The sequence below is a fragment of the Carettochelys insculpta genome, chromosome 1, assembly GCF_033958435.1.
Source record: "Carettochelys insculpta isolate YL-2023 chromosome 1, ASM3395843v1, whole genome shotgun sequence".
Lineage (NCBI taxonomy): Eukaryota > Metazoa > Chordata > Testudines > Carettochelyidae > Carettochelys > Carettochelys insculpta.
The window spans coordinates 184585214-184603658 of record NC_134137.1 but is presented as its reverse complement, the minus strand read 5'-3'; the positions used below and the strand labels follow the sequence as shown (position 1 = coordinate 184603658).

The 18445-nt window shown below is 40.0% G+C and overlaps 1 protein-coding gene across 1 annotated transcript in view; it reads right to left on the bottom strand.

Moving 5' to 3' along the window:
• ADAMTS5 (ADAM metallopeptidase with thrombospondin type 1 motif 5) overlaps positions 1-18445 on the bottom strand; it is a 49603-nt gene that overhangs the window by 9061 nt on the left and 22097 nt on the right. The window contains exons 3-7 of the mRNA XM_074997296.1: positions 13740-13907; positions 5035-5318; positions 3104-3287; positions 2437-2612; positions 1362-1537 (exon numbers count right to left, since the gene is read on the bottom strand). Coding sequence (XP_074853397.1) covers positions 1362-1537; positions 2437-2612; positions 3104-3287; positions 5035-5318; positions 13740-13907 — 988 coding nt within the window. The remainder of the gene's footprint in view (positions 1-1361; positions 1538-2436; positions 2613-3103; positions 3288-5034; positions 5319-13739; positions 13908-18445) is intronic.

Sequence of the window (18445 nt, the reverse complement as noted above, 5' to 3'; positions counted from 1 at the left end):
GCAAGCCAGACTGCTATGTTTGTGACACTTTGAGTATTTCTGTAAAGACTTAAGTAACCGTGCTACTTCTAGCTTAACAATGTGTGATAGTCTATTATTTTGCTGGAATAATTAATTATTAAAATTGAGTTACATATGGCCAGGACTAATGCAATACTGATAAAAGCACCATTTACCACTGCAGGAAATATTTACATAAGATATATATCTAAATATCTGCCTTAAAAGAATGTTAAAGTTACAAAGTCAAGAGTCCAAAAGTCAGGGTATGTCAGAGTTAAGGTTGCTTATGGGGGAAAAAAAAAAGTACACGATCATGTAATTAAAGACATGTCATAATGCAAAGATATGAGATTGCACAAATAACCTGAATTCTGGCATTTTCTAACTTCTGAGTGCTTAGCTTCACAACTTTAAAGTTCTTTAACATGTATGTAATTTTTAAGGTTTTCTTACAATTACGAAAACAGGTATAAACAAAGTCTATTATGTGCAGTGATTATAATGATAATTATTAGGTAAATTTAATATAGGGGATATTACTATTCTCCATTATAAATACAAAACAACCACTGTTTTACTCTGAAGGATACACTGGATAGACAGGAGCTAACTTTACCATTAAGACAAGTAATAATTCAGTCTTTTCTGTGACCAAGAAATATTTTTAAACGGCGAGTTTTCTTTTAAATTAACTGTTGTATTTCAAATGATGGTGGTAAAACTTTTGATCAAGAACTTGCTGTAAATAGGTTTAATTGAACAAAAATTCACCGTTGGTGGCCAGCATTAATCACAACTGCTCAGCTGCCTGGAAAATAGGGGCACCAAGGGTTAACTGATTTGGTGTGTATGGGTAGAGTGATTTACAGAGATATTGAAGGCAATATGCTTGATGTGAGCATGTTGTTACAGAGGGATGTAATCTGCAACCGTATCTCTAGGCTAGGGGCAACTGTATCTAACCTAGCAAGGGGCAATATTAAACTGTTTGTGACTCCATAGGACCCTCACATGCACAGACCCCTTGGACAATGCATCCTATCAGCACTTCAAGCCTTTCTGATTGGGTTTCCCACATTCTACCACCAGTTATGCTATTCCTGGTACATAGATTGTTGTAAGCAGCTAGCAAAACTTTGCCCTTACTCTGGTCAGACTTTCTGTTGCTAGGGCTGCACCCTACATTTGTATTAGAATCGCAAAAACAGGAATTGTGTGCAATGTTTTTCTCTGATTATTACTTATCCCTTCTACTTTTACTTCTGACTTAGACACTTAGCAAGCTTCTAAGCATATGAAGCCCACTAATAATTCTGCTTGCACAGACGGGTATGTTTATTTCCACCCTAGATGATTACCTCTTTTTATTAAATGTTCCCATGACTTTCGTGCAGCTGGAATTGTCTCCTCCACACACCCCGCACTTGTCATATTGGAGCTTTGAACCGATGATGCCATCGCAACCAGTCCGAATACACTTTCCCCGGACACATACTGAATTACTGTACGGCCTACATTCAGTTCCATCAGTCACCTAGGGAATTAAGTCTTTGTTAGTTAAAACTGTAAAAGATTTGCTTTTGTGTACTTGATTGGCAAACATCTATTTACTTAGTTGAGCCATCCTATCGTGGAGCTGGGCTGTTGCAGTGACGAATTTTGTAAATAGCGCCCACTGCATGTGTAAGTTCTTGTTCACTTTTCTGCCTGCTTGGCCTTTGGTGTGATGATTAACAGAATACAGTTCTTCTCCTGCTAACCGGCACCTCTGTACTCTAATTCTCAGGCCAACTAAAGCAGCAGACAGAGGAACAAAGGCACCATATGCCTCTTTTGTTCATCCTAAGGCACTAAATCAGAAGTTCTGATTAGGATGATGATTTTATTAACAATAATATTTGGCACTTACAGACCCCTTTTCATCTGACCATATCAAAGTATATTATAAACTTGAAAGAATGAAACCTCATAACATTGAGAGGAAGAAAGGCACATAACTAAGGATACACAGAAACCACTTCACTCTTGATTGTACCATGTCAGAAATAATAAACTGACTATAGCCACACAACAGAGCACTGGCTGTAAGTGAGTTACTCTAGATTCATATCAGCGCAGCTTGGAACAAAGTTTAGTTGTTTATCATATTCCTTTCAACCAGAAAAATTCCCAAATGCTCTGTCAATTGTAAACACACAATCCTTTTTACCTATTAATGATGTCAAACTAGTGGTGACTGCATTAGCAAACACAATTTCATGTGCATTCACACGTTTAGATGTGGAAACTGTGTCTAGTTTTAGAAGTCAAATTTTGCTCTAAAATTCTGGCTAACATTTTTCTGGGCTGTCTGGTTAAACAAAAGGTACAATTTGATACAATTTTGATACAAAGGTTTCCAAAATACCACTGGAACTGAGATTGTCACCTTACCTTTTGCAAGAACACAACATAGTAACCCGTCCCTTTGGCTCTGCAGGTGAGCTTGCACACATCTCCAGGAAGCACTCCAGCATACTTAGGGACCCATTCAACAAACGTTTTGACACCATTTGCATCAGACTGATAGCCATTTCTCGCTTCACACTGTTCTTGTCGAAAGGCTTTAGCTGGAGAATCATCATTGCATCTCATTAGTGTTTATCTTAGTATCTACTGCAAGTGTCAATGCATCCAAGCTATTCTTTGGTCTTATAGTACCAACCATGTTTCAGTCGCACCATTCCTCCTCCTTGCCCTAGCACCTGTTAATGGCCTTTGAAAATCCTCCAAATCTTTTATTTGGGCAACATGCCCAGGAAATTATAAGCATCTTAGTGACCAAACTCTGCTCATACAGTTCATCTCTCAAGAGTCATGAGGTTGTTCATGGAATCCTCCTATCAGTAGTCACCATCTCTTAACAGAGTCAATTATGCTTTTACATTTAAATAGGGTTACAGTGACATTTTATCATTTGCAGCTAATGTTTCCATGTTGTGGTTCATTGGGGGGAAGCTATAATGGACAACATCTGCTTTCCCCCTGTGGGTTTAGTATTCACCATCTAACAGGAACAAAGGCTGTAACATGAAGCAGCTTGACCTGCTGCAGAACATACCATTTGCAGGGCAGGCTGCCACATTGCAGGAGCGATATATGGCCCTCTTTCCAGTGCAGTACCGCCCATTGTTTCTGGGAGCTGGGTTGTTGCAGTGACGATAGGCAAACTGAACACCTCCACCACATGTACGGGAGCACTGTCCCCACGGCCCCCAGGAACCCCAGTTACCGTGGTTTGAAGCCTAGAATGTATGAAACAGTGGGATGTAAAGAAAGAGTTCACATCTGAATGAAGATTCTCTCTCCCCAAAAGCACAGATACTTTCCCCCAAAATGGCACATATCTTCTTCCACATTTAAACTACAGCTCACCTTACGCTAGAATGTGGAATAACTTTTCACTTGCAGCCACATCCACATAGAGCCCTCGATCTTCATGTAGGGAGCATGACATCCAGTGGAGTTCTGGATGCAGATCAAAGGCAGTATCTAGCCTAACTCTGCAGAAACTAAATTCCACCCGCTTCACTGTGAACACACACGTCAATTTAAAGAAATTATAATCACAGTTCCATTTGTTCATCCAGGCTCACTTCACTTAGCTCAGCTCTGCCCAGATACTATGTTGCTATTATTGATCACTGTAATCCTTGAGTAAATAAACAGTATAGTTGTATTGCATACTTGTGGTAAGGAGATACTGTTCTTCATCATGGAGTCTTTGTACTAGATTACAAAATTCCATAAATAGCTATGCCCTTCCAATCTATGCAGGATTATGAGACTCCCATTTGTATTTTACACTGCTGAATCACTTTTGGTTTCAAAATGACACTTCGCATCCATGCCAGCCATATCATAGAATACTTGTCATATTTCTCATCAAATCATCTTCCTGAATTATATTACTACAGTCTTCCCAAATTAAGGAACTGTCTTTAATGTATGCAGCATTCAGTTCACATTTAATTTCATTTCTGTTCAAAGTTCAAGAGGCACAGGTATGAGGTGGCAAAGAGAGATTGGCAAAAGGAGTGTAGTTAACAGCAAATTCTCACCCAGTGAATTCAAGTGCTGAGAGAAATTGGAATAAGAGAAGGAGCAGTCAGATACTGTCTGCAGCTAAGACTGCCACTACTAACTTGGCTCACTTAAGAGACAAATCTCTGTGCACAATACAATACTTCTATTGTAACTGTACTTCTGAAGTGGAAGCCTTTTATACCCGGAGAATGTGAACACATAATTTGAGAAAATATATTAACAGAGAATGCAATTAGGTTTGAATTACTCTAACATTTCTTAAAACATTCTCACAAAGCTGTTGTGGGGCAGGGATCTCCTTTTTGGGTTTATACTGCTTCTCACTCCAGCATCATGCAAACTGAACTTAAAGCAGTTCAAGATATGCACTGAACAGTTCCCCTGTATGGAGAGACTCCATCTCTATAAAGCTGATGAGGGCGGGTGGACTCCGCCATCTCATGTACTGGCTCTGATGCCTCCTGCTTTAGAAATCTGCTCCTGGCATCAGAAGCATGTTAAGGAAGAGCTCAATTATCACCAGACATAAGGTCCTCATGGAACTTTTCTTCTGTGGCATGCATTAAAGCTACACATATTTAACTTCAGTGGTGCCAGAGAGCTTTGAATGGGAACCCGACAGCCCCTCTATCTACTGAGTTCTACTTCACTGCAGATTCAGATCTATATGGTTTTTGCTTTCCTAAGGTAAAAGCACCCAGGCAGAAGAAAACATGCTTCCTGACATTCAGCAACATTTTTCCACAGTGATCAGCAGAGGGTCTCCAGCAATAATTTAACTGCATATGAAAAAAAGATAGGAACTCAGTTCTTTACTTTCTAGACTATGGGAGGAAGACAACCCTTCCATTGCTATGTCCCTCTAATACCCACTAAAATCAGTCCGTTGCAAGATCAGGCCTTTTAAGATTTACCCATGGTTTGGCTCTTGGAGCAGGAACATACCGAATAATATTTCTTCTTAGTTTTGTCTACACATTTTCCTTGGAGGCAGATCTTTCCTTTGCCACATGGTGTTCCTTCCACAGCGGGCAACTTCTTGGTCAGACACACCATTTGTCCTTGCCGAACAACTGCACACCAAAGGCGAGAGCATACATCCATACCAGGACACACTGTGTACTCAGGTCCAAATGCCAGTTTGCACTGACGAATGGCATCATATGTTTGTCCTGGAAGCTCCTCAGGGCCCAAGATCTGCTTTCTTGGTTGGTCCAGTAAACAGTTCCCTGAAAGAACAATCAAATTTATTACTCACTTCCTAGTTATCTGTTTTAAAGGACCTCTAACTTTCAATCTAGATAAGGTGATAATCATCATGGATCTGAGCCAAACCTTAATGAAGCTGATTGCCTTCAGTGGGATTTGGATCAGCCACTGTTATCACAACTGGGGTCCCTACCACCTGGGATCAAGCATCAAACTCTTGCTGATCTAGCTATTTATATCATTTTATGGTGAGCCCTTCCTCTCTGCCCTGCACGGCTATAAACATTTGAACACTGAATTGCACTGAGGCAATTTGGGACTTGCATTGTGTTTCAGTGTTAAGTGGGTTCCACTCTATTTATTAATCTGTGATTTGAGGCATGATCAAGAGGCACATAAAATAAACAAAGCTGTCATTTGAATTTTGAGCCAGAACATTTGAAAAAGGCAAAGCTTCTAAAGGAAAGCCAGAAAAAGCTTGAAAAAATAGAATTGTAGCCGGGGGAGGGTGGGGGGGGGGGGGGGGGGGCTTTAAGAAAAAAAACATCAGTTCAAAGAAGACTAAGTAGCACATCAAAGGTTATGTTGGTGGTAAATATGCACTGGGCTCCTCATGTAAGGAATCACGGTTAGCCACTTCTGGAGCCAGTCTGAACAGTTCTATTAATCTTTAAATAAAAAAAGAAAATAAATTAAAATATAAGATAGAACATGTTATTTGCAAATGCCAAAAGCCTGCCTGGCAGCCTCTCTCCTGAAAAATCCAAAGCCACATTCTTCAAGAGTCCTGTTCTAACCATTTTTTTCACACCACTGACACTCGCATGCAGACATGGCGAACTTGGTCTTCACTCTGAACTCTGTCATATCATGTGGTAGGGGCATACTTCACTTATCACCAGCCAAAATAACTTACCACAACCCATCTTGCTTTGCAACCAACACCAAAGCCCCCTCTGTCTGACAGTGGTTAAAAAATGTATAATATAAATATCCAACAAATACAGCGGTTTACAAAATATGAAAAGTCAAGCCCAACATCATGTGTCAAAACCTAGTTTAGAAGCTTTATGAAAGAAAAATGGGTTTCATTTCCCTGAAGAAAAGAATTGTTTGCTTTCCCTAAAGACTACTAAGGCCTTTCAACAGCTAAATTCAGCCAAAAATCCTTTCAGTGTCATCACTTATTTATTCCTGAGAAGACCCATCTCATTAAGTTCATTGTTCCATTTATCCCCTGGTGGCCTTGACTTACCCAATATTTAGATCTTATATTTAGTCTGGACTACACTGTCTTTTTAAAAAATGAAAACAGGGTGTGCTTCAGCTAACAGATAGGCTGGTGTCCCAAAATAAAAGGCATTAAAAGGAGCCTAATGTTGTCTTACAGCATACAATTTTAGAGATGTACTAGAAAGTACGGACACAAAAGTTGTTTTCTGCAGGAGAAGGTGGAGGCTTCCAAAAGGAAAAAACAACTGGGAGCACTTTTCTGTCAAAAAACATATTTGATTAAAAAAAGAAAAAACCCAAAACCCACCACCACCACCACCAGCCATATTTGTCCCCTGCCACGCCTTTCATGTGCTTCCTGCTGATGGAGGAAGATAGGACCCAAAAGTGGTGCTAACAGCAGAACACCATCTTGTTAGACTTAGCTGTATTTGTTAGTACTAGTTATACAGAGCGCTTATCAAGCTCTAGAGATACCAACTATTTAATTTCTAAAACATAGGACAAAACTAATACAAAGCTACCACAGTATTAATATTCAAATATTCCTCAGCGGCTCGTCTACACTTGAACTATCTATTGAATCTTAAAATGTAAACTGACAGCATTAAAAACTCTAATGTAGCTGGCCCTTGGATAAATGATGGTCATCTAAAATGACTGCATCCTTTTATACACTAGACTTTTCAGTTGTGTTAGTTACATGTTAAAACACAACTATTAATGCAAGACAGATATTTTACATATTGACTCTCATGCACATCAAACTCTCAATTGTTCTGACTGGGTGGGGATTGAATTCCAGACTGTTACTGAAAATGCCCCATCTCTGGCACCTAGACAAATCAAGGGACTAAAAATTCAGGCATTCCAACTGACACGTTAAAACATGAGAATTGGTAAGTCTCAAAGGCCTTGTGTACAGAGGCATTTTATTTACATTTCTACTGTTGTGTTACCACAGTTAGCAACAGTGGGAGCTCTAGCTTTGGCAAGGTTCCACTGGCATCTAGTGTTTTTACCATCATGTCACTTAGACTATTTCTTAGCAGAATCAAAGGTGCCCTGGTGTTCTACCTGTAAAATTGCTGCTCCCCATCCTATCAATGGTGAAGCTGCATGGATGGTAATGCAGCTGCGGAAAATTTTAATAGAAATAGCAGCGTGGGTACAGTCTGAAATTCAGAGAATCTAAACTATATGGAGCTTTGTGGATCAAAACCATCACCATTACACTCAGAAAGGAACCTGAAGGTAATGCAGCCTACTGAAGACATGAGCAACATGCTCAATGTGAGAAATACCACTTAAGTGTGCAAGTTCATTCTGCAGGAGGTGACATTTCTGAGTGGTCTTTACACGTAGCTGCAAGTTGGGTGAATTACAGAAATCCAACCTGAATGTGACAAAGGCGCAGATAACTGGCAGGAAAGAAACGGCTACCTCTCCATGTCAATTCAGCCTTACGGAGAAATGCACTCTTGATCGATGCAACCATAAGGGCATTCAGGAGTAGTCATGGATTCAGCATGATTTCCTTTTGCTGCCAAAGTGTTAACTCAAGTAAACAAAGGAATGCAAACTCCTTCCAATGCCAGGGTCAGGTATGATTTTTCCCTGCAGCCTACCTGGATTATTATGTCTTATATAGGGCAAACTTTGAGCAGTTTAGTTCACCTGCAAGCCTGTTTCAGTTACTCTGGGAACACAACCACAGTGTGACTACACAGTCCAAATCTGATTAAACAAAAGACCTACAGAATTATTGAATGTTTGATGGCAATGCAGTCCAAGCCATCTCGCTATCACCACTAGCAGTTTTACAAACATGCTATCCAAGAGAGAATTACACAATAAAACTCTGCATGTGGCAGATGAGCAGAAGTTGTAACTTCTTGAGACAGAGAATTTATCTAGGTTACACACAGTTCTGAGCACATTGACCGAATGCAATAAACAAACACGTAAAAAATTACAGTTAACTAGTACAATATGGTAGAGAGAAGGTAAAGGCAAATGGATGGATTTCTCTCCTGTCTCCTGAAGGGTAACTAGACCTCTTCTTCCACAATATCATATTGGTAATTTAAGTCAGTTCAATAACTGAAAGTTGGCAACTAAATCATGCCTGCTGCGGTTAGGGTGTTAACTAGGAGTCAGAAGATCTTGGTTAAATTCACTGCTCCACCACAGATTTATTTTGTAACCTTCAGTAAGTCACTTAGTTTCCCTGATTTTTTGCCAGTCATATGGGCATAATGACACTTGCCTATTTCAGAAGGGTATTGTGATAAACATATTGAAGACTGAGAGATGCTCAGATACTGTGGTAATGATGCCATAAAAGCACCTGTTATACATGGGAACTGCAAACGAAATCCTGATCTTCGCTAGAGAGCTAGGAGAAGGTTAATAAGCTTACCTGCCTCTGAGGGAGGAAACTTGGGGGAAGGTAGCAAAGAGCCAACAGGAATTAGTGGAAAAATTCAAATCTGAAACTGCATCACAGCATCTCTCCTTAGTTAGAGAAAAGAGAGAAGAAGGGGGCTCTCTCCAGAGACAGAGAGGAAGAAATGAACTCTTCCAAAACAGATCCCCTGGGCTCATCAGTATGTATGAATAGGGAAAAGTTTAGGTACTTGAATAAGGTTTCCTGTTTTCATTGTTTGTGGAAATTTCAGTGGAAATTATGTCTGAGCTGGTTATTTGTTCCCTTTTTCTTTCTTGTAACCAAAAATCCCTGTGTTTTGCTTCAATTTGTGTTTTTTAAACACCAAGCCATTTGCAATGCTTGCAAAAATAGTCGTTTTAATAAAAAGAGTTATTTTTTTCTTTGTCAACAAATACCGATTAATTCTTTGTGTCATATGGAGGCAGAAAACTATGTGCTGCACTACAGACACATTATCAGAGAGCTCGCAACCCCCTGCATGTTTTTTTTTTTGTTTTGTTATTTTTCGGGGATGTGCTCTTTGCCCTCAGGAAAGAGATTTCAAGGAACTTTTTTTTCCCTGAAAAGGGAATTTTGTACACCTAGTGGTGGCAGCTTCTGGTTAATGTGAAACAACCCCTCCCCCAAATTAGAAAAACTTTTCCAGCTCTGGAAACTGCCCAAACAGGGCCTAAGCAGTGGCTAGCCAGCGCCCCCATTACCTGCACTCAAAGTGCCAGAGTGGGGAAATCAGCTGTAACAGTTATCTTAGGTAGATAGGTTTTTAAAAAAAAACTCTGTGGGAAGGTTAATTAACATCTTAGTAAGGAAGTCACCATTCTTTCACAAAGGCACCCTGAGTCCAGCAGCATGAATTTCATTTCAGTTTGATTAAGTTTATTTGTAACATGCAGCACTGGGAACTATTTATTTATCTATCTTCTTACGTCAATGCACATGCTCTAGTTGTCACAGTTTACGGTTCACAAGCTCCTGCCTGTCCAAAGCAAAACACACTGGTAGTTTATTATATTTCAAAGGAAGTGTCTTTTCTTTTACAATCTCTCCCACATTAATTTGCACATGACAATGTAAAGGCCAAAAACAAATAAACCCAACATAGACGCAGTGTCTCTTTCTCTCTCTCTGTCTGAGATGCTACAGTGTGTTCTGCAAGGTATCTCCTCCTCTGTAATACAGCAGCAGCAGCTTCACACTCATCATATCAGAATGAATGGACAAGCATTCCCTGTTGCCTGAAAGCATTTTGGAGTCACAGTCTTTTCACCTATGTGGAAGTTTGCAGAAAAGTAATTTTGTCAAAAGTCAGAGGGAGCCATTGTAAACTTCAGCTACCAGGAGTGGGCCAAAAAGGGAAAGAATGTAGTGGTGGAAGGCCTGGCACAAAATTATTTTGCAGAGCCCTGAAAATTGTGTACACCTTGGGCCAGTTTACTCTTAATACACCCTGGTGTCATGATCCAGTAGGGCTGAGTGGCTGAAGTTACATCATTTGAGTAGTGCACGCTGGCTGCTGAGCTGTGATTTCATTGAGCCTGAAAAAACAAACTGAAAGATTCACATTCCTAATACATTGAATGTGCCTGCAACACTGTTATTCAGGGAAGTTTAGCAATTTAGACTGTTGGGTAAGATTTTTTTTCCGGGACAGGGTTTGATTTCATACATTATATTTAGCTTTTATCAATATAAATCTTTGCTTTAAAAATAGATGGAAGATCCCTCACACAGGGAAAACAGCCGAATGAAACGAAACCCTTCATTACAAAAAATGTCTCCGTTTAAGAATGATGTTTTTCAAAGTCCAGACGACCAAACGAACAATCAAACTGCCAGTGCTTCCACAGGCACTGCACTGTCAAACTGAAATTAATGGAGTGATGTCAGGCATGAAAGTAGCTAACAGGTCAGACTGTGAAGCACTTCACCATGTTGCATATTTCAGTGGGACTACTGGTGTTGGTGACCAAGTGCTCACCAGGGTGAATAAGAGCAACACACCTGACCCAATCATACTCAGTGAAAGCCGAATTCTGAGAGCCTTCCTCACTTTGTGTAGTGTGCTACTGTGGGAGACGTGACACCAAAATCTTTGGGATGTCTTGTGTGGTAAGGTATACACCTTGTTCCAATCCCCTTATGACATGTCCCTGAATGATCTGGGGCCCAGTCCTGCTTCCACTGAAGTAAATGGCATGAGCCCCTTGGCCTTGACTGTCCCAACTCCAGTTACTCTCTGGCTGAGATTGGGACTCCAGCCATGAGGTAGGCATCATAGTCATTAAACACTTCCCAATGCAAGTACGTTAGCAGTGAAGAGAGTTGGAGGAGCCCTATCTTTGCACCCAGACTGGTTGTTCCATCACAGTATGCCTTCACAGGTTGTCTGTGTCCACAGCAGGGGGATAAAGTAATTTACTGCCTCCCCAGAGAAGGGTAGGGAGGAAGGGGATAAACTGCAGTTCTGAATCACAATTCATATTTTGTCCACTTCAGGCATAACACAGCTACATGATACAGATCTGCTTTTGCACATGTGGAAACCAACCTGTTAAAGTTAAATGAATGCCAAAGCAATAGGTACCATAAAACAGGACAGTCCTATATTAATGGAGCTTATAAAATTAGGAGAATAAAAAAAATGAAGTAGTTTTCCATATACAGGAATAGAATGACACATTTTGGACAGTCCTGAAATTAGTCAAAATATTTACTTTACTCACTTTAAAAAAATCCTCTCTATTCTGCAGGAATGCAGCACCTTTCATCCATAAGTACTGCAGGTACCATAACAACTTAATCCATTTGCTCAATTACATAATGTTTCTCAGGATTTTCGAATCTGTGTGGCTGATTTAAGAATTGCACTTGTTTTGCAAGCACAATGACCAGTTTAAAATACATTTAGGGTTACTGATTATGCATTTTTAAAAAAAAACAAAACAAAAAAACCCCCTCTTTTTATTAAGTCCAAGTTACAATAAAATGTTACCAAAACTACCTCGTATATTACCGACTCAGAATCAGCTTAATAATCAAGTACCCTGAATAAAAACTCTGGTTTGCTAGTGAAGTAGCCCCTTTCCTCTAAGTATGCCATAAATTTCTCAAAAGCTACCTCATTTTGGCAAGAAAAAGAAGATTAGTTTTATCTTCTAAAGTACTCTACGGTAGACTTTCAGATGCCTGGGGCAGAGGTTATCTTTTTGTTGTGAGGATAACTATTGCCTAGCACTAGTCCTTTTCTATGATGAAAGTTGAGGTACTGAGTATTGGCAGCCCCAACCACGGGAACTCTGTTGGGAGTAAGGTGGGGTAGGGAGCTGGCTGAGTACCAGCTTTTTTTTTTTTAATTTTATTTTATTTTACAAAAAAAGCACTGCCTAGCACAAAGGAGTGCTAATTCCTGGCTGGCACCTCTAGAAACTAACACAACATAAATAATAGTAAGTAGGAGGAATAAGATTTCTAAGTGTCACATCTTCACTTTGTTTTAGCCAAATATTGATAACCTTTAATCTCCATTTTAATTACTTGATAAGCCAACATGTTCATGCATCTCTTAGCTAAAATGCTCTCTGGATTCTCTCTTCTTTAATGGTTGAAAACAAAAAGTAATACTGTGGTTGTTAGCTAGCCTTCACTAAAGTTCCCAATGAAAACATCACTGACCATCATCCACCTACATTCTATCCAATGTTTATCTGGGTTACCATGCAGGCCAACCAGGGGGTTAGATTCTGCCAGCATTAAGTCTTGTTGATACAAAGAGTTGGCATTCAGTCCAAGCTGGGTATAAATCTATCTTGCATCAGCTTGCAGAGCCTCCAACTCTCTTCACGGATCCTGAATAGGTGGAAACCACACACTACAGATTCCATGGCATGCTTTGATCTACGTCACTTTGAAAAAGGAACTGATTTACAATTCAGCTTGCCACATGCTGATGGTTCATACAAACAAGCTCCTAGGTATGCTGTGTACTACCTACTGGCTGCAAGTAGCTGCATGGTACTGCTGAATAGGAGTAAGGGATGGCAGAATCTGTTCCACAAATTTCTTGACATAAGAATGAGTTTTTGTTAAACATTGCTGTGGTATATAAGAGAAGTGTGCAAATCCGAGATGTGTATCTGACATCAGGTATGATCAGAGCATTTTTTCTGGCCGAATATGGTGGAACTGTGTTCCAACACCTTTTTTCCCTGGTGCCGCCATTTTGAAAGCCATCTGGGCAGGGTGGCTACAAGCTGCAAGTGGCTCATTAATAAGCCATTTATGGCTCCCAGCCTGCCTGCTGGCTGAAAGACTAGCATTCAGTTCAACTGGTTTATCAGCCGACAGGAGGCTATTAAACCAATTAAATTGAGGCCTATTGTTCCAGTGCAGCAGGGTGCTGGGAGCAGCCCCTCCCATGCTATAGTGTAGGGAATAGGGCAGGAGAGGAGCCCTGCAGAAGAGAAGACAGCCACCTGTAAAGCTCCTAAGCAAAGTAAGTGGGGTTTGGGGCACAGCAAAGGCTGGGAGCCAGCGGGGCACGAAGCTCCGCTGGTGGCCCAGGCCCTGGCTGGGGAACCCCAATGGAGCTGGCTGGGGTGCCCTAGCAGCACCAGAAGCCACAGGGGATGTTAAGCCTTGAGTCAGGAATAGGGCTGCCACAGGGGCTGGGAGAGGTTAAGCTTGATGGGAGGCAGGAGCAGAATTCTGGTACCTTTTTATATTAGGAAACAAAAGCACTGGGTATAATAATACATACCATGACCATCATCCAAAAATTCAGTTATAGTTGCTGAGGTGCATTTGGACCAGGGTTTGGAAGCATCAATGCTAGTCAGAATAGAGGACATTAAGCGCTTGTCTTCCATGGCGCCAAAGTTCTCCTCACAGAATTTGGAGTCATCATGGGAAAGCCCAAGCAGGTGACCTGTAGGAATGCAATTAGGAACTGTAATTATATTATTTCCCAGTGGATAAGATTTTAGCAACTGCAGGTATATTCAGAGCATTAAGCACCAGTTCATACCCTTCATTTTCAAAACTAAAAATGACAAATGTGATGATGGCTACTTTTATGTTTCCCATTGGTCAGATTCTCAGCTTGAAGTCAATAGAGTTCTGCTGATTTACGTCAGCTGAGACATAAATGGAGGAATGCTGATTTATATCAGGTGTGAATTTGGTCCTTAGTGTTTCCAGGGGAAGGGACAAAAGGTATAACATGGAGGACAAACAGTGATCTCTACAAATACATTGACATTCTGTGACTGACTGGTTAGAAGAGTGCTTAAGATGAATACCTCAGGAGTGTGCTCAAATACTAGTTTTACTCAACAGCTACATTTAGTAACATCATCTATTTCTCTCAGTTTAGGGAAGCAACAAGTTTGCTCTCGTCATTCAAATGCATGTTCTATTTCAAGAAAATATATAAATGTACTCCCACATATTGCAAAATAAATATTCAGCTGAATTTAGCTGTACAACTTTCTTTAAATTTAACTAATCTCATATGGTTTAAACCTTTACATGCAACGAACATTGTTCCCCGTTACTATCTGCTACAGTAATCAGACATTACGTGGTAACACTATGTAAATAAGTATTCTTTACAACAGTATGCTTGCACTCATGTACATATTACTGTAACATATTAAATACAATATTTATATGAAATGAATGTAATTACAGACTTGTGAGACCTGTGAAGTGTTGGCACTGGTTTTTCCTCTTTAAATATGAATATTTTACATTAGGAATATTTAATATATATGAGCCATATTCTGCTACCCACTCTAACATAAGGTATCATCCATGTGTTAGGATGGTCAATTTTAGCCCTTTTGTAAGTCAGTATCAATGCTGTGTAAAACTAGCAATATTATTACTTTGAAAGAGAGGTGTTCTTGTAAAGACAGTGGATGATCAGTGTGCCATTGGTAACCTATGTTACAAATTCTGTAATGCTATATAGACTGATAACTTAATGGATCAGCAACTAACTTAACAATGAAGGCTTTATGATGTTTTGCCTCAGATTTTGCCAAAAGCCCTGAAAACTCTTCCTCAAACAATGAGCTTCTTCAAGAAACCTGAAGACAGTGCTTCTTTTTGCTGTCTCACAATATGATGTTATCTATTCACAGTACTTGTATCGTATTAACGAAATGATTGTCAGGCACCAGAATGTATTCAATGTCTGGAAAGAACTCTAGGTGCAAAGCAACTGACATATTAATCAAGTCTGACTCATATAAGCCTCTTAGCCACTGTAACTAGAACTGCTTTGTGCTGACTTGTTAAATCGTTGCCTTGTAACAAATTTACACCATCAATTCCAACAACTCTGCTTATATGCTACAGAAGTGTCATGCAGTTTCTAAAGAGACCAACTAGCTGTTACTGTGGCATATGCTAAAATAATTTGTTGATGCGTGCATTTCCAATAGCATCATAGGAATATTAGCACAAAAATTGTTAAAAATATCCCACCTGCAATGAGAATGTCATGCTGATGAGATCTCACTTCATAACGGCAGCTTTAATGGCTCAAAAACGATTGATAGGCTGATGTGTAAATATCAAAGATCATTAGAGGACAATAAGATTGTATCAATTACTTTTATAAGGGTATTTGTGAAATAAGACTTTGAAATGCCATTAACAATAACAAGAGGAGCTGCATTTCTAAGTCATTGGGCTCTGTGCTAAAATTTGCCTTTAAGTGCCTATAAATACTCTATTATTGCCATAGAAAGCAGGGACACACAACATTACATGGCACATGCTATACATTGATTGGGATAGAGATAACATATACAACCTTAATTTTAGTCCCCTTTGCTACTTGTTGTGATTATTTTAATTACACATGTAACCACATAGGCACTGAGACCACTGACAAAGGAGAGCGAAATCTCTGCCTTACAGCCTTGGCTGAGATGCAGTTGGCTTTTAGCTCTTGGGGTAGAACACAAGGTATTGGCTCTTAAGGTCAGAGGTTCATTCCCTCCTGCTGATGACCCAGGTCTGCTGGCCTTAAACATGTGTGGGCCAGTAGGTAAAGCTGCTGCTTCAGGAGGCAAGCTCCCCAGCCTTTGGCCCAACCCATACTTCAACCATGCTCCTTTTTGGCTCCACTCTCTGTGGAAGATCTGATGAAGTGGGTCTATGCCACATAAGCTCATCACCTAATAAATTATTTTGCTAGTCTTTAAAGTGCTACATGACTGCTTTTTTGTTTTAGTTAACAGTTAACTTTCAGAACAAAAAGAAATCCTGTGGCACCTTATAGACTAACAGATATTTTGCATCTGATGAAGTGGGTCTTTGCCCACAAAAGCTTATGCTCCAAAATATCTGTTAGTCTATAAGGTGCCACAGGACTTCTTGTTCTCGAAGATACAGACTAACATGGCTACCTCTCTGATACTAGTTAACTTTCAGTGGCAGAGTCAACTGTGCGCAAGCTGCAACAGTTTGTTATAGGAGCCTTCAGGCACTGTCAGAGTAGGGACAGAAGGAACACTAAGACACAAGGCAGACATTACCTCTCTTTGCCTGTTATACCCAGCGCCCATGATTATATGATCATACACAATTTCTTCCACTGGACCTCTGTCTAATTCAATGCATAGATTGGACAGTGCTCAATCAGCTTGGTCTGGTGAAGGAAGTTACTTGTAGGCCCTGCTTCAGTTGTGGAGGGAGTTGGAAGGTGTGCAGTGAATGTGGTAAAGGACAGCAGGAACAGAAAGGACTGGTTAAGGCAGTCAACTGCTGCCCTAGGTTCTTGATTTGACCCTTGGCTCTGCAACAGAGTTTCTTTGAGATGCAGGGCAAGTCAGTTAAGCCTATTTTATTTTGTTTAATTACAGCAGGCCACTAGTTGTGTGTTGTCCTTTTCTTTTTTGGTACCCAACAAGGGACCCTCCAACCTGATTTTCTGAAGTGCTGGAGAGCTCACTCTTGCAACTGATGTCAACAAATGTTCTCCTCTGCAAAACACTAGGGACTCGAAAAATCACGTAATAGGTATATCAAATTGGACCCTCTCCCAACTAGCAGAAACTTTCATCTTCTCTCTTGCTTTGCCTTAGTTCCCCATTGGTAAAATGACAACACTCTGCATTGCACAGAGGTGTGGGGAAAATACCATGAATATGGGTGAATTAAGAGCTAGCACTTGAAAAATATTAGCTGTTTCCCATCAGTCCCACCAAGGACTTGACTGTCACTACTAGAGCTGATTGAAAAACAGGAGCATTTGTCACAAAAATATTTGTGGAAAATTCCTCTTTTTTATGTTAACTCCAAATTCTGAAATTTTTGGATCAACTCTACAGCAGGTCAAGATATGAGATAAATTTATACTGTAAACGTGCATAGTAAGTCATCTTTTTTTCTCTAAAAAAAGGAAGCAAAATTCATAAAAATTTAACCAGCTTCCATCTCCAGATACTGCTTAACAACACAAAGCATTCCTACATCTAAATGCTGTTAAGTCCAGCAAATGTAGAAAGACTCCTCCTCCTCCAGTCTCTCCCTTGCCCCCCCCCAGTGCACCCACAACCAAGAGTGCATTTGCCTTCTTACACTAATTTACAGACACTGAAAAAGTTTGCAATGGATGGGGAATCATGACTATGGTGGTTACTCCTAGGACATTTCTAACTGGTAGTGTCAAACTGACAGTGAGGACACAAACTGTACGTCTCAATTTTTGAAATGTTCCGTAAGCATGCAAAACTCCACCAAAACTACAGGTAAGAACAGAAACTTGGAAAAATCTTCTAACAAGTATTTTTATAAACGGTGCAAATTGCAGCATGATGCTATTTTGTACGACTATGCACTTCAGGTCAGGGAATGATGATGATAATAATAAAATAAAAAGACTCCCAACAGCTATGTTACAATGACTGACTCAGACTGGGTTAGGAGATCATCTGATTTTAAGATCATCTGATTTTTTTTTTTTACCTTGATGAAGCATCTTACTGGTGTTGACAGTTCCCACTGAGTGAAAATGACATAATATCATTTTCCCAGAAGGATAGTTATGTTATATTACAGGAATGCTGATGAAACAGAGAGGAAATGATGCAAGCTTCCCCTGGGTGCACGTTAGTCTTCTTACAAATTAAACTTCTCTTCCAAAACAACAAAAGGGAATCTAAATGGACTCACAGTATCAAGTCTACTGTATTGAAATTAAGGAAGACTTGTTTATTTTCCAAATCATTAAAAACCACATTAAAACAGCATAAGAACTTTGTCTTAAGAAATGCTAAGTGCCCTTTGTCAAGGTGCTCAGTGCCATCAAAACCCACTGACTCTCAAAGGATGAGACAGAACTCAGCATCACGGAGCAACACCTCACAGGGTTGGAGCCTATATTCTCAGCTAGAAACAGAGAATCTTGCAGAAAAATGAGAATACTCCTGAGGGACTGTCACAAACCCA